At 35.9% G+C, this 23,985-nt stretch overlaps 1 protein-coding gene across 1 annotated transcript in view; it reads right to left on the minus strand.

Annotated features, from left to right (window-relative positions):
- Adgrb3 (adhesion G protein-coupled receptor B3) overlaps window positions 1–23,985 on the minus strand; it is a 674,891-nt gene that overhangs the window by 322,537 nt on the left and 328,369 nt on the right. The window contains exons 10-11 of the mRNA XM_076860054.1: window positions 7,178–7,246; window positions 2,771–2,879 (exon numbers count right to left, since the gene is read on the minus strand). Coding sequence (XP_076716169.1) covers window positions 2,771–2,879; window positions 7,178–7,246 — 178 coding nt within the window. The remainder of the gene's footprint in view (window positions 1–2,770; window positions 2,880–7,177; window positions 7,247–23,985) is intronic.

Below are 23,985 nucleotides of genomic sequence, written 5' to 3' on the forward strand. Positions count from 1 at the left end.
TATTATCTGTTTGTTCTTGTTCAAAAACATTGAAAATATCAGATCAAATAGGATAATAATGTTTTATATATATTAAACTGGAATAAAAATGAACAGTATTAATGGTAATCAATTACATTTGTATTATCCTACTCCATACTAGTGGATATACTTTGGAAAACACATAGATATTGTAGAGAACAACCATCAGCTCTAATCACTCAACTATAGTAAGTCAGTTTCTGTGCCAGCATTTTGGAAAAATCAACAGTATGTTTTATCCATGGAACATAAATTTTTAAAATATAGATTATTAGTACTACATAAGCAATCAGAATGCTGAATAATCACACTGTCCTTACACAAGATCAAAGGAAATGTAAAATTACCTTATTTTTATTTTCAGCTTTAATTTGCCTTGAGTTATCCTTAACATGTCCCTTCAAGTTTAGTAATATGAAAGAAGTAAGCAAACTTACATAAAATAATCTTATTCAAAATTAATATGTAAAAATTTAAATATATAATTATGGTAAGTTAAAAGAAAAGTAAAGAAGAACAAGGTTTTTTTTATGGAGGTTTAATTTATGAACTTGCTAGAATTTTTATAGCAAATAATACTATACTCTAGATAAATTGATATGGCTTTATTCTGAAATAACCTACTCTAAGGTCAAATTTAAATTTTTAGATCTGAGTTTAGCTTTAGTTATTTTCTAGTATTTTCATTCTGAACAAATTTGAGGTATTGGTTGGATTATACTTTTAATTATCAATGCCTTTTATAATTAAATGTTCACTATACACAAAGAATAAGAAAACAATAGTTCTTTGTTTTTTTTACCTCAGCTTTCCACTTAAATTACTTGACTAATTGTTCAATCTGGCATAGCATGCCTCATAACACCTTTTTCACCCACCAAAGAAGTCTTATGGTCCTAGAATGGTATGGGATTGAATATCCAGCATCCCTGAAATCTGTCTTGGTTCTTCCTTCCATGTGTACTAAAACTTATAGCCTATCATAATAACTCTTTCTTCCAGACTTTCCTTCATTTGTCTAATCACTTATGGAATGGACATTTAATTTGGATTTTCTCTGAATTCTGAATTTATCCTTTAATAAAAACACTGTCTTTGACCCTTTGTGTCCTCATTGCTCTTAGGAAGGGACAACTCACTCTGTTCTTGGACTATCACAAGCTGCTGGACACCTATTTTGGAAAAATGGCTAGGATCAGTGAGGTGGTGCATGCCTGTATTCCCAGGGGCTTGGGAGGCAGAGGCAGGAGGATAGTGAGTTCAAAGCCAGCCTCAGCAAAAGCAAGTATTAAGCAACTTAGTGAGACCCTGCCTCTAAATAAAATACAAAGTAGGGCTAGGGATGTGGTTAAGTGGTTGAGTGCCCCTGAATCCAATCCCCAATACCCTCCTCCCCCCAACAAAGACAAAAAGACACCAGTCTAACTTGAGACTTGTGCTGCATAAAGAGTGTATGTGGACAACAAATCTGAGATATGTGCTTTTAGATTGCTGATTTCCTATTTCTGCAATATAGATTTTCCTCCAAGGAAGAAGATTATCAGTAGTTATCTGTAACCAATTACAATCTGAGGCCACCCTGGCATAAGGTATGCTGGGACAAAATGAGTCCCTGCAGGATTTAAGGACTTCAGAAGAAATCAAGTGTAAAATGAACCAACAAAAGCCTTAATCATAAAAAGTTATATTCCATACCAATGGAACCATCCTAGGGGATCAAACAAGGTAGCCTTCTTCCTGATCTAGAAACTAAAGCTTAAATATCTAAGAATAAGAATGTTATTTTCTCTAATAAGAATATTATTATCTCTAGTTCAATGGTATTCATGTGAAAACTATTAAAGCATGACAAATGAAAGAAAATCTTTCTGAATCAGGGTAACATTGTGAGAGAAAGCTTTAAAGAAATGAGAAAAAAACATAAACTTGTGTCAGTTCAATGGGTGTAATTATGAATACCATTTCTTAGCTTTGGCCAATTTTTAACCTCAAAGAGAAATGTGCCATTTGATTAATATAATTGTGTTGGCCCAGTGTAATTGTGGCAGTGTAAAAGTGTGTGTAGGTTTTGCTGCTATGTGTAATTCCACCCCATTGTAAGACAAAAATATTAAATGCAACAAAGGAAGAAATATGCTTTTATTTTATATGTTTAGCATCATAGGATCCATTGGAGGGATCTGTGAGGCCCACTATTTCCTGGAAGGTATTTAGGAGAACTGTAGTGATCGAAGTTTTTCTTATGATCCTTAAAGGTATTCTGAAGTGTTCCAACACATTCACCACCTGCTTGGAGATCTAGTACACAAGCAATTCAGGGTCCTTATGAATAATGTATGTAAATCAATGAAGATTCATTTTTGTTCAGGATTATTAGAGAGTGTGTGTGTGTGTGTGTGTGTGTGTGTGTGTGTGTGTGTGTGTTTATTAGGTTGGATAGCAAGGACCATTTGGTAAAAGGAAAATTAAGCGCATATTATCTTTTACATACACCTGTACGGATGTATACAAGCCCATAGCATTCACACAAATGCATGCAGATAGAAACAAATGTATGTGTGTGTGTGTGTATATGTAGTGCACATAGGGCTGGATTCATCTAAAACTCAGACAATAAGTATCCACAATATATTTATTCATATATAGTTAAAGATATTGACAAGGATATTACACTTGAAAATGTATGGCGCATATACTTGCAATCTTTTTTTAAATTTCAGAAAGATTTTGGGAAAAACCTATTTCTTACCTACATTTCCAGTCATTAAGTATGAATTCTGAAAGTCCATCATTCCCATTCCAACAATGTGTATAAAATCTTCAATCACCTGCATTAATTCTATTGAGCCTGGATAAATCTAGAAAAATAAGCAAAAGTTAGATGGAATAAAAAGTCCACAAAATGAAATTCAGGGCTAGAAAGAAAAAACTCTACATAATGATGTCACAAATGAGCTCTGTTTATTTGAAGAAATGGCTGCAACTGGAAACAGCTGTAGTTTTTGAATTAATAGTTGAGAATGACACCAGGTGCCACACAGCAAGAACTTTGGAAGTGATATGATGAGCTAATTAATCCTCCATAAATCTAAGGAAACTCAAAATACCTACCAGATTGTCTACTCAGAAACAGCATGACTTTACTTTTGATGGACTCTTTCCCTCACTTAAATATAACACAGAACAAACACTGAAATTAGGCTCTATATTTTTAGCTTAGTATCCATCTGGGGGACATAGGAATAAAAAACAATTATTATTGCTATCATGGGGATATTTACAAAGTATTAAATCTAGTTCATAAAAAATATCTTAGGAGAAACATTTATTTTTAATAATTATAATTGTCATTATATGAGTGTTATTAGCAATAATTTTAGGATTATAATAATAGCTCTAGGGTAGATGATTTACATGTATATATACACAAAAAAACTATGAGGTTATTATATTTATTTCAGGCAACAAACAACAGAAGCTCAAGGCGTTCAAACTATCGAAAGCCACATTGTATTGTTGCTAGTGACTGAGGCTGTGGTTATCTACCTATTCTATCTGTATCTATATCTATTTTATCTATCTGCCTAGCTACCTACCTTCCTACCTAGATGCCTACATACTAACAGAGCTACCTGCCTCCTTTTCCCCAAGTGTATTTTCTAACATCATGGCATCTCACCCAGTACAAATAGATATGTGTTTTCTTAAAAACAACCTTATGCTGGTATATTCCAAAACGGTGTGAAATGCAAAGGCCGTTTGAAAGGTCACATGCATTTTAGCATGCATAACCCATAAAGCCTATAAAGCGAGACCGCATTATATAACCACATTAGAGCAGAATGTCTTTTGAAGTTAGGTTCATTTCTTGTAGCTATTGAGTACCACTGCAGCTTCTAGCCATGAAAAATTAAGTGGATTACAGAGTTCTCCCTGCTTTGCATTGCAAAGTCTGGTGCAGAAGAGAGAGAAAGGCTTGGGTTTGCAGGTAGGCATACAGTAAGAGCAGGAAGGGACTTGAGTAGGAGGAAGACAGGTTGAGCAGAGCAGGCTGCAGGCAGAGTGTGAGTTTTGTAGGAGCTATGGCTGGGCCCATCTAAAATTCAAGCTCCATGTATTCACAGGATATTAACTAACATGCATTTTAAGACATAAACAATAGATATTACATTTTAAAATATATGGCAAAGAGAGTTGGAATTTTTTTTAACTTCAAGAATATTTGGGGAATAAGTCCTATTTCTTAGCTACATTTTCAATAATTAAATCTGAATTCTGAACATTCGTCATTTCCACTTCAAGAAAGTGCATAAAACTTTTGTTGTCTTTAACACTTCCTGGTACTACTCTATTTCCCCTGTTCTTCTGTAGGTGTATGTGTGTATAACATGTGTTACCTTACGGACAGACAAATACAAACTAATGACAATAGGTATGATTTCCTGATTGGGAATAGACCACCTGTTCTTTACTCTTTCTTTTTTTAAGAGCATTCACTTTAGAAAGCTAGCTGTAAAGCTCTTTCTCTTTCTCTTTGAAATGTATGTAAACCCTTTCTAAAAGCTAAAAAGGTATCCACCAGCTTAAAGATCCAGTGATGTCTCTCTGTGAAATGTAAACATCAAGGAAAGAATACACAACTGCCTGAGAGAAGGGTAGGGACCAAACTTCAATGGGTACCTGAGCCTGACTTTAAACTGCAAATTTGCCTCCTGTCATAAAGATTTAAGGAACTTATTTTGCTATAGATCAAGATAATTAGCTAATGACAAAGTTACCCCCAATTACTAAGGGACTTTATGAAAAAGTATGTGTGACAATTGCACTGCTAAGGCCTCTTGGCCCCAGCACTAGTCATTGTTAATCTTGAGGCTACTTAGGTCTATAAAGAGTGAGGTTCCTTTTTGTCCTAGCTGATTGTCTATGATATACACATCACACTCCAGTTTAATGCTTACCCAGAAATAAAACTCTTCTCTTTCTCTTCCATCTTTGTGGAAAGGTTTTTCAGGTTGCTTTTAATTGTATTTCCTGAATAGAAGTCAAGTATTGTGAGAGAAGAGGTTGGCAATTTTTTTTTTCTAAAGAGGGACTAACTGTTAATATTTTAGGCTTCTCAAGTCATGGGGTTCTCTGTTGGAACAAGGAAACTCTGTCTTTCTTGCACCAAAGCAGCCCTAAATAATATGTAAATGAACAGGGGTGGCTGTTTTCCAAAACATTATTTACAAAGTAGTTCTCAGGCTGGATTGCCCACACTGACTATAGTTTGTCCATTCCTATGCTAGAGACACATGAATTTTTTAGGTTAACAGTGAAATGCAGAACAGAGTACATGACTGAAATGACTGGACTTGACGAAAATGGACTTGTCAACTCCAACCATCGTTGTGATGTCTAAAATATTGCTATATAAAGTTCACACTTTTTTTCCCACTATAGTAAGCTGTTTTTATCTAAACATAGTTTGATCTTCCATAACTGAAGCTGATGGGTAATAAAAAAAGCTCTGAAATGGCTATGTTTATTGTTCGAAAATGTAAATTTTGTTTGCACAAACCTTCTGACATCAATATTCACCATTTTACTCAGCTAGTTTTCCAAATGTGCAGAGAGCTCTATTTAATATTTCACTTTTTCTGACTTTATTCCTATAAAATAAGGGGGTCATGAGGATTATTTCCAGCAAAATTTAAACAACCCTTATTTCTAAGAGGTCCACATTTTATGACACAAATTTAGAGACCCATTTACCAAATGGCTGTAATTATGACACACCTTTTATTAAAAGCTACAAAATTGTTTTTTTGTTTGTTTGAATTTCAAGTAGTCATTTTTTTAAAGCAGCATTAAGGATCATTACCACTGGAAAAAAAATTAAAATATTAGAATAACTATTCATCACAGGTAAATAGATGACTTATGAATTCATGATTTTCCATTGATGAGTTCTGCCATAATTCCATGTGTTCAAGTTGCTATCTCACAGTAAATAACACCATGTGATGAACCACAGCCTTATTTTAAATAGGGTATTGCATATTTGTTCTAAATATATCCATAATTAATAGTCCCTGGCATTCTGCAAAGATGTGCTTCTCTGCAGCTGCATTCCAGGGAAAGATACCACTTCCTTACAGTGAGTGAACGAGGGTGTCCTCCAGAGGAAGACCAAGGACAAGTACATAATTCAAACTAGTGGAGGAAGATAGATCAAAGTCTTAAACTGAGGAGGGATTTTTTTCCTTGCCATGACCAGAAGCACAGAATTTGTACTGCTAATGAGGTGGACCACACTGGACTATTTTTAGAGCTCCTACCACAGTGTGAATAAAGGGCATGATTTACTCCTGAAGGCCTAGAATGTACCTTTGAAAGGAAAATGTATAGATCATTCATTTGAACCTCAGTAAATATTCATTCTCTTTTTCAAGATTGCCTTTTTCATAAGATATTTAGAAAGGGTCAAGTTGAAAATTCAAATAAGTTTAACATTTGGTTAAATTAAATTTCCACAGTATTTTTAAACAAGATTATACTCCATTTCTTGACCCCCAAATCCTCTTTTTCTGTATTTTAGAAAAAAAAATCTTACTATCCATATGTCATCACAGCACAAATGACAATGTAAGGCATTATGAATCAGCAGCTAAACTAATAAGGTTATTTGCTACACTGGTAAAAGCATAACAAAAAAATCAGAATACATTTTTTTTTACTGTAACAATTCTTGGTTTTGAACTAAAAGCACATATCTGTTTATCTGATTTAGATTTTATATAAAATTGAAATAAATGAAAATTATCTTGTCAATAAATACCCAATAATTTCATTTGAGATATATGCTTTTTAGATTTGCATTTTTCCTGCTTTGTCTGTATATAGGAAGTAAACCTATTTTGTATGAGTTCCTTAATATATATAACCTTCAAGTTACAAATCACCTGAACCCACTCCATTTTTGCATATATAAACATTATTCCTCCAATGGACTGATATTAGAAAAGATCATTTGACATCTCTAAAATTATTTTGCAGTCTAGAATGACTTTTAAAATTATCTTTTTATGTTTTGAAGGATCAAACTGTTCTTCAAGTGTGTTTTACATATATGTAGCCAACTTTATTTGAAGTTCTAAAATAACCCCAAACTTACCTGCTGTGCATCTTCCCATTTTTCCTTGTTTTCTTCATCTAGAAGGTTGCTAACTATTTGAAAGAAGTTCTGTAAATTAAATTAGATAAAAGTTTTAATATTACATGAGAGAATAAATATATTTTTTAACAACACCCATTTGGTATTTTCTGTTGTGATGATATAAAAAATTTGCATAATGGGTAGAATCATAATGCATCTATTTAGCACCAAAATCCTAAGATTATGGCCTGCATCTTAACCCCTGACACCTTTCATACAAAATTTCTATGTAACTTCATACTTGCACCCCAGAAGCAATTAAAAAATTAAGACACTTGCTTGAAATTCTTTGTTTCATTACAGTCTCTCAATTCCATTGTATAATGTCATTGTATAATTATTCTATACAAATAAGATTGATTCTTTCTATAAGGAAAATTGCCTATATTTGTGCTGTTACAAATTATTCTGTTATGGTAGGTGGGGAATTCGGATCAGTGATTGAGTGCTTGCTTGGGTTCGTGTCCCAGCATCCAGGTGGGGCAATTATGGTGAGATTATGGACTATGAGCAAACCTGAGGCAAGAGGCTCCCAGGGTTGGACTACTAACTCTTATACTTTTTCAATTACCTATTGAAAATACTATTGAAACCTTTGAAGTTCCTGGCTCCTGGCAAATAAATGCTTGGTAAATCTTAGCTAATTTTGAATTATTGCTCTTTATTCCTGTCATCAGAAAGGTAACATGGAGGAATGAGTAGACAAATAACATGTTCCCATAAAAGTTCCAAATCCTTGCCATTATCCTTGTCCCTAAGAAATTGTGGAAAATCTTATTGGTTTTATCTTCCTTAAAATTACCCAATTTTCACTCTCTCTTTCCATGAGGACAAGCATATTTGAGTGCTCGTTTTTCTATTTGCTATGGACACATTGTCAGTGTTCCATTCAGCTCTGTTATTGCTCATTCACTTGTGAGGGGCTATTTTTGTAGTTGTTGTTGTTTTTACTGGAGGGAGACATTTTTTGATGTCCTCTGACATTATACTGTGCCATCAAGACACAAGAGTCAGAACAAGGAAACCACGGTTCCTGGTGAAGGAAAGCCGTGATTTAGGGTCATAGAACACCTAGTGTCAAGCTAACATATTTGTCTTAAACCACATAGATGGTGGTTACTTGGTTGTGTCCTCAGAATCCATCTTTTGTAACTGGTTTGCAGGTAATTTAGCAGAAGCATTGCCTCATACTGGCACTTTAGCTTATGACAGGACTCCCTTGAGGGCAGAAATAACAATAATTTGTTAGTCTCATCTGTCTTCTTCCCCATCTAGCTTTTCAAAACAAGCATTTACTTTAATTCTGAATAAATTCACCTGGGTGTTTTTAGATGAAAAACAAAGCTGCTTCATTTCCTCTAGTTTTGTGATTTGAAACTGTTAGTATCTATATTTAATTGCCCTATTTGAGCTATTTATTTTAATAGTTCCTGGCAATCACATGGTGGAAACATGTTTGGAGTCATAACCTCTATAAATGTTCCAGAATATTTTATGCAACTATTGAAAAAAAGGCAAGTCTGTTTTAGACCAGTTTTCAACTCATTTAACCTTTTTGTACAGCCAGCCATTTTTTTTTTCCACTTAAAATTTCTCTCTTGAAGTGTTAACATTTTAAGGCCTTAGTCCATTGAGCTGCAACTCTACCTATGGGCAGAAAGAATTAACCTTCAGAGTTCTCCAATCGCCTATGGCTGGTTAACTCAGCAGGGGATTTGGTACTAATGAGGCAAATGTTGCAGGTCTCATCCCTGTGCATGCCAGTTAGCTGCACTAAAGCCCAGGACCTTGGCCTGCATCTTAACCCCTGCCACCTTTCATACAAAATGCGTGCTGCTGCTAACAAGAGACTCTAAGAGAATGGGAAGCAATTTGTGCAAATGCATTTCCATTTCTGGAAAAAAAAAAAAAAAAACCAGTTCACAAAGCATGGTTACTGACAGTGGGTCAGTGACTTCTTGCTGTACATGGAGGCCACTGCTCACATCCAATTCCTTGATGAAAATAATAAATTCAGAGTTCGGATTTTTTTAATCACCAAAGGGCAAATGTAAAAATGCAAATTGCTAAAATAAACATTAGCCAAACATAGAGTACCAAAAATGTTTTATCGTTTTCCCAAGGCCAACAAATGGGACTTGACTAAGTCATGGTGGGTGAGCAATGCAGATGACAGTTCTGTGGTCTCACTGCTGAGTTGTTCAGAATAATCAGTAGTAGTTCCCTTAGTGCAGGCCAGATAGGAGCATAGTGAGCTAAGCCTCAATGTCTGGGTTGGTATAGGAGCATTTATGGGAAAACCAAGTCATCTGGTTCATCAATATATTTTCAATATATATAATGCCTTGCCCATAATGGATACTTAATAAAGTTCTAAATTAAAGGAAACAAGGTGAAAAGTCTGTATGCTTTGGGTTTTCTAACAAGATTCGGCACCATTCCTTTGAGCTGTCTCCATTCTAATTTGTCTTCCAAACACGAGAAAATAGGTATATTAATATTAGTTATTATATATTAATTCACTTTGACTTTTGGTCAAAGATTGAAAGAGAACAGAACTGACAGAACAAACAGGACAGACAGTATTTTGGAAAGGACACTTGTAACATTCCAGGCCACTTGATTAAATTTCTGAACTAAGTACAATGCTGATTCCAAGGCAGCAAATATACTGCTTGCTGCTGTTCCTGAAGAGCCCTGCTAATGGTGCTGTTTCGCTGATGATTTATGGATCAGGTCACTTATTTCAGTCTGAAATGCACCAGATGTGTATTATTTCTCTCTCCTTCTCTCTCTCTTTTTGATCATCCTTGATGCCTATGATTTAGGCTGATTTCAAAAACTGAGTGCATTTGGCAGAGTCACAGTTGCTTGGAGATTGAAATAAGCAGACTTGGATTAAAATTTTGTTCATTGATTATTAATTGTGTGATCCTGGGCAAATGTTGTCCAGCTAAGCCTTATTCCTCTAATCTGTAAGAGAAGAATAATAATAGTTACCTGGAAAAGCTATTGTGAAACTTGGAGGTAATGTGTGTGTGTGTGTGTGTATGCGCGCGCGCGTGCGTGTGTGGTGCTGGAGATTCAACCCAGGGCCTTGTACATGTGAGGTAAGTACTCTACCAACTGAGCTATATCCCCAGCCTGTGAAGGTAATTCTTAACACATTTCCTGACATCTGGTAAGTCCTTGATGTACAGAGGCTTTATGATTGTATTCCCTTTATTTTTTCTGGTTTTTTTATATGACTGACTGCATAATTTGTATTTATAGTCACATTATGGCAAATATACATTTAGAATGTTAATGTGGTCTTTCACAACCAATGCCAGTCTCTCCTATCCCCATTTAATCTATCTTCCTCTTTTGGCAATATGCAGAGCACAGAAGTGATTCATGACTAACTTCTGGGGCTGTAATTTGTTCAGTAGAAATCTCTCCATCCTAAGAATGCATTGTGCTAGAAGGGGTTTTCAGTGTAGTGATTATTAGACACCTACTAAGAAGCACTGTGCCAAGTGGTTGTGAGACACAAAGGTCAAAGAGGCATGACTCTTTTTGTATTTTTCTCTGCAGGAAGTGTGAAAATCAGTGAAGTAAATATATACTATAAAGAGAAGGACAGATGCTTCTGTGAATTTCAAAGTGCAGGTCCTAGATTTGCCTATAAGAGACAAAAACAAAAAACAAAACAAAATATGTGTTTTATGGAAAGCAGTAATCGTTCTTTGCTTTACTTCTGATTGGCTTCCACTTGGCAGATTTCTTATGGATTATATATTATTTTCTATAACTATGCTAAAGCACTCTTAACATTTAGCTTTTGCTGAATTCTTCATGGGAATAAAATTACATATTAAGCTATAATTTGAGATATCTAAGCCACAGGAACTGTTTTCTCCATCAACCCAAAATGTTTGGATGCCAAGATAAAAGATAAGCCCTAAAGGACAAGATTAAATAATGTAGAACTCAGGGTTTGAAAGAACTGTTTTGGTCCTGATAAGAAATATAGGGGTAACCCTACAATTGGCCTAATAGTTAAACAAGGGATCAGCAACAAGCTATTAGATTAAGGATGGAGAGCATAGAACAGAGCATCCATCTAGAGAAGAGGTGAAGGCCTTGCCTGGTCCAGCTCCTTCACCTCTCCAATCTTACCACATGATATTCTGCTCTACACCCTTTATGCACCAGGCTCTTCAGAGGTCTTTCTGCCCCCTTCTTTTCATCTCTGCCTGCAGCCCTACATACATGCTGTTCCCTTTCTTGGACTGCTCTACTTCTTGTTCTTAACTGGGATGACCCTTTCTTATCTTTCATTCTAGATCTATATGGAATTTCCTCTACAGGACTTCATCAGATCACTATTCTTCCCAAGTATATAAGGTCTGCATATATGAGGTCTCTTTCTTACCTCAAACTGCATAGCCTTTTTTTTGAAGTATATCAAAATTTGTAATCATGATTTGAAGGATTTGGTTTAGGGCTTTTTTCTCTACCAGCCTATCATCTAGTTGGGATTAGTTCTGTTTTGTTCACTCTTGAGACTCCAGTGCACAGCATAAAGCAAAGTGTGAGCACTCAACTGGCTGCAGACCTATGGTATACAAGGCAATCAAATATGCATTGAGGTAATTTAGAAGAACAAAAAATTTCCTACATCTAATTTGCAGTCTTCTTTCCATTTTAACACTGTCTTCTGATAGCAATGCCTCCAGTACCACCAGGCTCCTCAATATATTCAGGAAATGAAATACAAGACTTATTTTAACAGATAAGAGAACAGGTTATCATGAGTAAATATGGGACAACACTCTGTTTTAAAATAGCATTAAGAAGGTTCAATGTCATTATTGAACACAGATACACACTTTTGAGAAGTCATAGGGCCTAATTAATAAAGCATCAGCTGTGGGTGTTTAACCCAAGAAAGGTCCTCCTCTTTCATAAACATGGCTTCTTTGCCAAACACAGGGAATCTTTCCCCACCATCACTGTCCCTACCCAACCCCTTGCAGAATGCATCTATACTATAAGTGCTGCTTTGTTCAGAAAAATAATGGATAAGGAAAGTTATAAGAATATAATTCAGATAGCAAAGTGGAGGGGTCTTTGGCAAAGAAAAGGTTTGGAGAAAGAAACATCACAAATAATGCTTTTCAATAGCTCACAGTAGTAATTATGAAGGCCTAAAGGAGAGAAGTAATTGTGGGAATGAAAGAGTGAAGAAAGACATGGAAAATACCTAGAAGAAGAAGTGCATTTACCAATTCAAGGAATGCTTTTTAAATGACTTCTCTATCTTGGGTATTTCTCTGAGAGCTGGGAATGATCAGAGTGAACAAGATATGTGAGGGTTCCTGTCTCATGGAATTTACACTCTACTGGGTAAAGAAAGGCAGTAAGTCAATAAATTTTAAAGGATGATATCAAGACTGGTGATATAACTCAGTGGTAGCACTTAGCATGTACACCCTGGGTTCAGCCCTCAGTATCTCCCTGCCCACTCCCATGATTTCAGATAGTGATTGCAATGCTTTGAATATGTCCCCTCCAAAATGTAGATGCTGCCAATATGATGGCGATTAAGCCCTCTCTCCCTTGTAAATGGGATCAAGACCCATTTTTATAAAGATGTTTCTGGCAGTATTTGGCTAGCTTGCCCTTCTGCCTCCTTTCATTGGAGGACACAGCATTCTTCCCTCCAGAAGATGCAATAACAAGGTGTCTTCCCAGAGGTAGAGAGTAGTCCTCACCAGACTGATGTTGTACCTTGATCCTGGACTTAGCCTCTAGAACTGTGGGAAAACACAGTTCTGTTTTCTGTACCAATACCAGGTATTTTGTTATAATATTAGAAATGGACTAATAGGCTGATTTAAAACTATATTAGGTTATAGGAATGGAGAGATTAGGTCAGGGCAGGCTGTGTGTGTGTGTTAATGGGGAGGAAGGGAGAGAGAATCACTTTTGCTTGGATAATCATCAGGAAAGACCTTTCTGAGGTGACACTTGAGCTGATACCAGAATGATGAGAAGGAGACAGACATGGGAAAACCTGAGGGAGAGAATTCCTGAAAATACCGGGAAGAGGAAGTACAAATACCCTGGATAAAGGACAGTCTAGACAAGAGAAGAAGAAAGAAAGAAAATACAGGTGGAGTGGTCTTGGAAGGAAGATAATTGGGACAGAGGGATAAGAATATTCACACAGGATAAAAAAAGATAGAAGCCAGATAAAGTGAGGCCTTGATCCCGCAGTTGGTTATGTGACAAATTTAGTTAAAAACGGAATTTTGGCTTCAGGGTAAAAACTAAGTGTATGATAGTAAAAGAGAAAACATGGAGGTTAGAGAGAAGTCTTAAATTACTGAGGCCAGAGATGATGGTAGCTTGGCTTAGGGAAACAGTATGATATGATGACAGTCTGCACAGGTGGTAAAGTACAGACCCCAAGGTCAATCTCTGGTCCCTAGATTATGTCATTTAGGATGATGATGCAATTAAGCATGCTGAATCCCACTATGAAAAGGCAACGCTGGAAAAAGAAAGCGAGCTTAGTTTTGTTCAAGTTGAGTATGAGAACTCTACAATATAGCTAATAAAAGATGGTCTAGCAGACAGGTTTAACTACCATCTACATTTCAAAAGACAAAAATTTGTGAATAATTAATCCTAGTTGAAAACTGGAGACTTTTAGGATAAGAAAAAACTGAAATGATCAGGAGTAGAGTTGAAAGGGGTGAAGTCTTTGGAGACTAACTGGATAGGAAAAGTAAAGATCAAGACAGATAAGGAAAGAAGAGGAGGAGGAGTGACAGGTGACAAAATAAAGTAAGTTTGGAAAGAAGAGGCTTCAGGAGTGCGGTTAATTTAGAGACCAACAGGTACAAATCCAAGCACAGTTCAAGATATAGTGCACTAGGTCTTCCTTTTAGTCTTGCACGTGGCAGACAACAATTGACCGTGTAATACATAAAACCATAAGCACACCCACATAACAGACTAATGTGTGGATGGCAGCTTACATGTGATCAGACTGTGAATCTACTTCTAAGTCTCCTATTCAAGAAAGTATACAGAAATGAAATTGAGTCCAAGCAACATTACTGTACAAATCATGTTTAGTGTGTCCAATGTGTTTGGTTTTTTAATTTTTTTTTTTTTGTAACAGGAGATAGGCAAAATAACTTACAGTTGATCTGGAGAAAGGATTATACCTTCTATGGATTAATACTTTTACCCAGAAATCTATCCAAGCTGTACATGCATTGGCCATTGGCAATCAGAAGCTATTAAGGATTCAGGAAGGCAGCAGATTTTCATTCAGGATGCCCTCCCTAGTGGGTTTCAGGGGCCAAGACCAATGAGGTTATGATTCAGAGACAAGATACTGAGCCACTGGGAAATCAGCAGAAAAAAGGCAGGGCACTTTGGAAGGACTAGATTATTAAGCTCAGTGGTGGGATCCACAGCAGATGGGATGACCAGACTTGAGAGCTGTGGTCACAGGGATCCTGAGAGAGGCAGGACTGTCCTAGGACGCTGAGAAAGGCAGAACTGTCTTAGCTTGATGACTGCGATCCACTAGACCCAGAGTAATGTGAGAGCAGATTGTTGAAACAAAAAAATAACATCTCCCAAGATGCAATAGTTAGCGGGGGGGTGGGGGGGACAACCTTTAATGATACCTTTTGTTTTTTCTTCCTTTTCTTCTTTTTTTAGTCACAATCTCGCAGAAGCCCTGACTTGTTTTGAAAACTGCATAAGAATACCGCTCCAGGAATCACTGGCTGTATTTCTTAACTAATCCTGCTCTGCCATGATGTAAGACAGTTTGCCTCATAGAGTTTCTGAATAGCTGGATGGGCAATGTTTTATAAAATGATACCAGTCCATGTTAAATTTCAGATGAAGAACTCCAGAAAGAGGTAGCAGAGTGAGTCAGCTGGGAGATTGGATGAGGTTAAGGGAAAAAAGAAAACATTCAATCTTCAGTCCTCTGGTGAATGAGTTCAGCACTCATTCAAAAAAGAAGGGTAAAAGGCGATACTAACAGGGTTAAGTATGCTGTATGATTATTCCCCCAGAGACAGTCTGGCAGAGGAACCAATGTTATAAGAACATCACAACTAAATGTGGCAAAGAATTATCAAATCCAGACAGAAGATGCTTTTTTTTTGTCCTGTGAGGAACCAAACCCAGGGCCTTGCACATACTAAACAAGCACTCTAACACTAAGCTACATATCTAGCTCATTTAAAATTATATTTTGAGACAGAGTCTTGCTAAGTTGCCAGGCTGGCCTTGAACATGTAATCCTTCTGCCTCAGTCTCCCCAGTGGCTGGGATTCCAGGCAGATTCCACTGAGCTTGCCCCTGGGGGATGCTTCCTAAGAGAAGAATCAGATGAGGACCAGTAACTCAAGTTTGGGCAAGGCTGGCTGGTACACTGAGGTCACCATGTGAAGGAACCGAGCACACATCACAGGTTTAGACACTGAAGGAGGCAGCCATTGCAGGCCTGTCTTGGGAGAAAATTCTAGGCACACACCTCTTTAATACAAGGAATTCTCAGTTACTCAAGATTCCTTGTTATGGGCTGAATTGTATTCCCCCTCCAACCCTCACTCCCACACAAAATAACTATATGCCCTAACATGCAGTACCTCAGATTAACTTTATTTGGAGTTAGGGCCATTAAAGAGGAAATTAAATTAAAAAGAGGGCATGAGGGAGGGATATAATTCAATCTGCCTGATGTTCAGGAGAAGAGGAGATTAGAACACACAGAAACACCAGGAATATATGTGCACAGAGCAGGGAAAAAAAACATGTAAAAACTCAATGACAAGCTTGTCATCAGTGAGGCAAAGAAAAAGGGAAAAAAACAAATATGCTGACTACTGATCTTTAATTTCTAGCCTCCAAAAGGGTAAGATAAATTTCTTTCATTTAAATCACCTAGCTTGTGTCTTTGTTATGGTAGTCCTATCAAACTAATATATTTTTCAATTATAATTTATAAAAGGAAAAAATCTTTGATAATAAGTGGAGATCACAATGACAACCCATCTATGAATTTTTCTTGTGCAAATATCAATATTTGCTTGATTCTGAGGGCAATGGGAGATTCTAAAAGTGTAAAAATACGTAATAAAAATTTTGTTTTTTTGTTTGAGTGCAGTCAAAATAACATTTACTAGTCGATTGCACTATATATATATATAATTATACGTAAAATATATAATATATATTTATATATATATATATATAATTATATATATAATTTTTTGTGAATTGAATAATTCAGATGTGCTATATCACTGAGCTACCTTTTTACATTAAATTTAAGACAACTTAAAAAATTAAGTTGCTGAGGCTGGTCACTGGGATTACACATGTGCACTACCATGCCTGGGTCTACATAGTATATATTCTTAAAACTTCCTTTCCTTCCTTCTTCCTGCTTGATCTCTGTGCACAATTTTGTGCTTTCTTATGATGCTCATTAGTTCCTGTCAGCCAGCAGCCATCTTCTAAATTTTGTTTATGGCAGGATTCAATCATGTTGATTTGTGAAGCAAAACTTGTTGCTTAATATTTCATCCATTTAAGGAAGTTGTTTAGTGTTGAGTGTCTTATTTTCATGTTTAGATTAAGGTTAAAGTTTAAATACTACTTAGAAGGAGATGATAATTATACAAGACTCTACCACAGAGAAATACAGGGACTGCCGCAGTCTGGCTGGGCACAATTCAGGAGCCACTTGTCAAAAGAAACTAACTTTATTTTTAGAACCACACAAGATAAACAAAACAGCTCCTCAGGAATAAAACCCTCAGAGCCCAACTGCCACCACCGGCTTCCCACAAGCCACACACACCCAACAACCTCTTCTTCCCACAATCCTCCTGCTCTTGAGGCCGATTGGCTGGGTTGCATGGGCGGAGCCAAAAAAGTCCCCCAATGAGCAGCTCCGTGGTCTGAAAGGGCAGGGAAACAGCCCAATGAGCATCACCGCAGGGGAGCCAATCAGCTAGATGTTGCTGGGGCTGCTGTGAGCCAATCATCAGCTGGTAGTCTGAAAGGGCAGGGATACAGCTCAATGAGCATCTCCACAGAGGAGCCAATCAGCTAGGTGTTGCTGGGGCCACTGTGAGCCAATCATCAGCTGGCAGTCTGAAAGTTTGCTGGAGCCCCTTCGGCTGTGGCTCTCAACAAGGGACTCCTCTGTTAAGCATTGAAAATATCAGACATTTAAAATGTGGGGTGCTTGTCAACTGTGGTTCTGGACTCAATGTAGTTTTCACTGAGTCAAGAACCTAATGATTGATTTACATGCTTTCCTCATTAATTTGACCTCCAATTCTAAAATGGCCCTGCAGCATCATCCCTGAAGACTAAATGCTTCTTCTCTCTTCCCATTTTCCCTTGACATATTCCTTGCTCTTTCCCCTAACAAGTGAAGAATAAGCAATGCCTATAATTTCTTAGCTGGTGCTATGAGAAACATCTGACCTTCCTTTCTTGCCAGGAAAGCTTCAAATACACACCTGCAATGGCAGTAGCTACCTGTGGTCCAGAGACTTTAACTTTTCACTCCATCAGTCTCAACTTATTTGATGACAGCAGTAGCAAAATTTCTGGATCTCTACTATGTGTCAGATACTGTGTATTTCATATAGATAACTGAATGCTTATATCAACCCTATAAGGTTATCTTATCCCAAATTATGGAAGAGAAATTTGAATAATAATTAACCTTTCTGCTTGCACAATGCTTTCTAAACACAGGCTCTCATGACATCACATTGTATCTTGAATGTTGCAGTTGAATTATTATTACAAACCAGAAGAACTCTTAACAGATCTTATTTAGTTAAGAAAATTGGAGACCTCCACAGTTAAGACTTATCATTGTGTTACAGTATTATATTGCTATGGTTTGGATGTGAGGTGTCCCCCAAAAGCTCATGTGTGCAACAATGCAAGAAGGATTAGAGGGGAAATTATTGAGTTATGATAATCTTAACTAATCAGTGAATTAATCTGATGTGGTAACTGAAGGCAGATATAATATGATTGGAGGAGATGGGTCCCTGGGGTCATACCTTTAATGTATATTTGTATCTGGAGAGTATTGGGGGTATATATTTTGTCTTTGTTTCCTGGTCATCATGTGAGCCAATTTCCTCTGCCACATTTTCTACCATGATGTTCTTCCTCACCTCAAGCCCTGAGGAATGGAGCCAGTTGTCTATGGACCAAGGCTTCTGAAACTGTGAGCCCTCAAAGAAACTTCTCCTCTCCTAAAATTGCATATTTGAGTCACAGTAGTGAAAAAACTGACTGGAACATATATTATCATATTAATAGTTACTTTCACATATACAATCCACCCTTTCATATGCAAAAGGTAAAAACATTTGGTACTAAACTCACAGAATAAATAGTACTCTATGGTCCTAACCAGGTGACCTAAGCTACGGATGGTCATTTTAGGAATGATCCATGTGATCCATGTGACAGCAATATGTGCTATGTCAGGAAATGTCTTAAGATAGAAGATGCTTGACTTCACTAAAATCACTATTTTGCTTTTAATTGATTTCCTTGATCACCCAACACTGAAATATTTCTTTCTAATACAATTGGCACTTTAAAAAGAAATTGGAAAACTGAGGTTAGAGCTTCCTATTTAATTTCAACCACTGTAAAAAAAAAAAAAATCTCAAACCTAGGAAATGTGTCAAATAAACAAGGGTCTTCCAACGTTGAGTACTAACCATTAACAGGTCATGATTAATTTTTCTTAACTAAATAGAAAAGAATGGAAAGTACCAGAATGTGTTACACATAAAATGGTAAATATTATTTTTGTAAAACTCTCTTCAATTATATATTGATGTAAACTTTGTGTTTTAAAGTGGGCCACAGTAAAAAGACAAAATAAAACTTTACAGTATTTTACAATACTGAGTGAGACTAACATAAGTTTTCTAGAGGAACAGAAAAATGCCTAAGTGGAGACTGGCCTTTGCATTCACATGAGTACGCTGTGGGTCTCTGTGGATATTGCTATATTTAAGTTCTTCCCCAAATTTTCTTTATCTCCCAAGTGCAAACTGTCTCAGGGCCTACCTTTCATTCCATTAGGAGATCTGTCTTCCCTGCCCCAGTGACCCTGAGATGTGCTTCCTTCCCACAAGTCTAAACCACCTTCATTGCATCCTCCACAGGCTTACTCCCCCTCCCTACCATGCACATGCTGTTCCTTTCCAGGCTAATCTGTGTTACCAACCTCTGCAGAGTATCTTTCAAAAAATAAATTTATGTTCAGTAATATTTAGTAACCTTGTTTATGGAGAATCAAGTCTCTCTGAATTAGACATTTAGAGCAGTTTTTAAAATTTTATCTTTTTTTTTTTTTTTTTTTTGGTGCAAGCATGTGATTTCCCCAAACATTATTATATTTCTTCTGTTAATTTAATAATTATTTCAACAAATATTTGAGGGTCTGCTCTGCTTCAAGTGACAGACTAGGCCCTAGGGATGTAATCATCTCTCAACAAATTTAAAATTTACTGCTGAAGGCAGACTTGGAAATAGTCATTACAATGCTGTGTGTGAGTGCTCTAGTAGGGATGTATATAAGGTTTCAAAAGGCCAGAAGAGTAGGGAAAATCCTGTTCTGCCCAAATTTGGGGAGAAGACTTTTGAAAAAAAATTTATATTTGATTCAAATCTTAAAAGAACATATGTCAAATTGGAAAAGGGAAGGATACGACACTTAGAGAACTCATGAGTTTTGGGAGATATGATAAAGTATAGGTTAGGAAAGGAATATGCCTGAAGGGAAAAGATTTTTGCAACATGGTATACCAGATACCGAGTTGTATAATTATGGTTTATCATTCTTAGATACATAGCTTTTTTTTTCAACATCTTATAAATTATAAATTAGACCAGGACTTAAAATGAAAGGCAGCTTAGCATAGCACATATAGCAGCTTTTCTGTCTTAGATGGATGTGAAATGATGGTGTATATTAGAGATGATATTATCCAAATCAGGATGAAACAGTTTCACAGAAATATACAAAGATGGATACCTTCCAGTAAAAAAAAAAAAAAAAAAAAAAAAAAAAAAAAAAAAAAAGACTTAATGTGGAGCTTCATTTTATGACCCAGTGCCTGACCAGGAAGGGTGCAGATGCTAATTATCCATGAAAATCTTCTCTTGGAGAGCTGGTGAGTGGCCTGTGTAGGGTATTGTTAATGTCAGAAATTATTTCTGCTGTTTTGCTTTGCTGCTTCTCTCTTTTTATTGTTCTAATTCATATTTCTGGCATTAAAAAAAACCAATAGGTATCATGCATAATGTTTTGATGCTGGGCATAACCTTAATGTGTAATAGCTGCCAAAGAGCTAAATGGTTACCTGAAGACAGAGTACCAAATGAAGGCAAACTTCCCTGCTTTGTAGTTAGGCCCTGTTGCTTATTGAAATAATTGTGCACATTTTAATAGAATTTGGTGCTGATTTAGCAAAGTGTAAAGGGATTCAGCCTTGCGTTTCTCCATAAAATGATAGGCAATTATATTTTGAACTTCTGAGAATTTACACTGTAATGGTTTTAAGTCCTAATTATCTTCATTTGATAAGGCAAAGCTGTATACTTTTCTGGTATAAAATTATATGAGTTATATATTTTTCTTCCTCCTTTTTTTAGTTGTCAATGGTAACAAATTATTGTTCATAAATAATAAAATTTAGGGCACTTATTCTAAGAACTTGAAGTTTCAGTGGCTCATGTAATTATAATGCTGTTTCTCGGTACTGTGAATAATCGGGAACATTTAACTTCATAATTTTAGGGATTCTTTAAGCTGAAACATATTTTGGTTTATGAAGTGTCAAGCCACAACTAATAAAGTAAAATTTTTAAAAAGAAAAGACAAAAGAAAATCTTACTAACATAAAAGAAACAGATTGACTGAGCTTACATGGGGAACTACAATAATCATTTACAAACTTTAAAAATTTAAGGGTAAACATATAGTTCTATATTTTTAAATGATTTTTTTTCTGTCCTGGACTATGATTATTGAGCAAGTCTAGATGACATAAAAATTCAAATGCCTTAGTGATTTTTAGCAATTCTACTGAATGAAATTTTCCATGGATACATTTTCTTCAAAGACCAAACCAAAACAGAACAAAACAAAAGCCCTCCCAAATCTTGTCTTTTTTGGAAATAATATTGGTAATTACAAAAGTCATCTGAACAAAGAGAAGAGCTTCATTTGAGAGGAATCATGCCAGTTCTCATCTTCTTAAGTCATAGCCACTTTAAAGCCTTTAATTTTGTCCAAGGCCTTCACAGTTTAATTTATTTGATTTCTAGTAAAAATATATTCACATACATAGATATGTATGTGCATGTGTGTGTAATGCAGGTTGCAGCTATTCTGATTCTCTTTCATTAACATGCCAAATCAATTTTTTGAAGCCAGCATATTAACCATTTTAAATAAAATGCTCAGTATATAACCACATTTAAAAGAATGTATTCTTTTTACATAGTTTTACTTAATTTATTTGTTATTCTTGCTCATCGTTTGCTACTGAGGGACAAAATATGAAAACTGCTCAATGATAACTACTTTATTATTTGTTCTTATTAGTTTTACTGTTGATTAATTTAACCAACTTTTTGCTTCTTCATTTATTTTTTTAATGCCTTCTCTAGTCAAGATTGGATTCTAAATCTTATTTGGGGTAGGAGACTGGAGCTTGGCTAGGGTTCAAAGGTGGATCAGGAAAATTTCTTCTTTTTCAAAAAATTTGTAGCAAGTGCTAATAATTTAAGATATTATGAGGTGCGGGAGAAAAAGTTTCAGAGGCCCAGAGTACCAAGAGGTGACTTTGGAAGGTTGAGACAGACTAAGCCAGTCTGAAACACAAAGGAAGCAAAGACCCAGTGCCAAGAATATGCAATGCATTCAGGAAGGAGGAAGGGTTAATTTGGCTCAAATTAACTGTAAGAGGAAGAGCAGTCTAGGCAAGAGGCTTGAGACATAGGTAATCTACATAATGCACAGTGTACTAGAAGTCAATATTAAGATTTTGGGATGTCATCCAGGGGTCCTTGAGAATCCCCTAAAGATTTCTTAGATGTTTCTTAGTTGTCCCAGGACAACTAACAGGAAGGTGGTGTGTAACATGGATAGGAATAGAGGTAAATATGTGAGAGGATCAAGGAAAGAGGCCACAGATATCATGGAGGCTGAGCTCATTAGAGGCTGGTTAGGATAACATCAATGAGAAGACTGAGGAAAGAATAGATGGAAGAAGCATTGTGCTGGTAGACCCAACAGGAAAGAAAGACAAGGCAAAAATCAAGATGACATTACAAGTCTAGGCTAGGACTGCAAATTCCACAAAGTAAAGTAAGAAATGCAAGAAAATTTGGAGTTCAAGATGAATTTATATCATGTGAAGTCTGGGGTGCTTGCCAATCGGAAATGTCCAGAACCTTCACAAATGGCAAGTTGAGGTTTATGTAAAGTACATGGAATGTCGAAGATGGCCACAAAGTTTGTAATAAAGCAAAGAAGACAAGGTATACATGTATCCATTTATATTGAATTCTGGAAAGTAAAATAAGAGAGGTAAGAGTTCTCTGGGATTTCAGAGAAAGGAAATATCATTTTTAGACAGAGTTAGGGATTTGGTAGTCTGTCAATGGGAAAAAAGTGACAGAGTTGAGCTGAGAGAAGAAAGAATACCATAAAAGGATGGTATTCCATGTGGCTGAAAAGATGCCAGCAAAATCAATAGAATAGAAAAATTACATCTCACTTGTAAGGGAATTAGGAAGATACCAATGAGTTCTGGACTTCGTGTATATGTGGAGGACTGAAGAGAGCATAGGGTAGAAATGAAGGAACCTATTTCTGACTAGAACAAAATGGCCACAAAATAATTAGCCAAATTGTTTCATTTAAGTCAAACCAGCTATTGTTTAAGATTAAGCAATTAGTTAAACTAATTGCTCATTGACTCATGTATTCCAATGAGTATCTCAAAATACATTGTGAACATAACCTGATACCCTTAGTTTCTTCAATTTACTACATGAAATCTTAGAACTCAATTATTTTGAGAGTTAGAGATTATTTAGTACAATATTCTGCTGGATGTTTCAACTGTGAACATAGTGTCTCAGAGCCTGTGTATTTTTGTTTTGTTTTGTTTTTTAAATTAAAAGTTGTGTCTTGTGTCAAGGACTTCAAATGTTAGGTTTTAATGTCAATGCTAATATAATTATTTCAGAACTGCAGGGAATAGCTGTATATGACTTTTATTAATTTGTTAATATTAAAAATTATTTCATTCTTTGTATAAAACATCATCTTTAAAATGACTAAATGAAGTCAGCCTTCTACTCAAGTCAATTCCACCCTTCCTGATGGAATTTTATAAATATAATTTAAAAAGTGAACACTGATGATATAATCTATGAATGCAGCACCAATAATTCTCACAGGAGATATTTTCAGTTGCATGTGCATCGAATTTTAATACATAAATCAAGGCAGCAATATTATTTGTAAATAACTCCATGATTCCAAAAAAACCTTCTTTTTCTCTTTCACTCAAGATTTAATTAAATCCAAAACCAAAACAAGCAGACAAAACAAATAAACAACAAAAACAAAACAAACAAAAAATCAAAAAAAAAAAAAGAGCAAACAA

The sequence above is a fragment of the Callospermophilus lateralis genome, chromosome 6 (genome assembly GCF_048772815.1).
Source record: "Callospermophilus lateralis isolate mCalLat2 chromosome 6, mCalLat2.hap1, whole genome shotgun sequence".
In the NCBI taxonomy this organism is placed as follows: Eukaryota; Metazoa; Chordata; class Mammalia; order Rodentia; family Sciuridae; genus Callospermophilus; species Callospermophilus lateralis.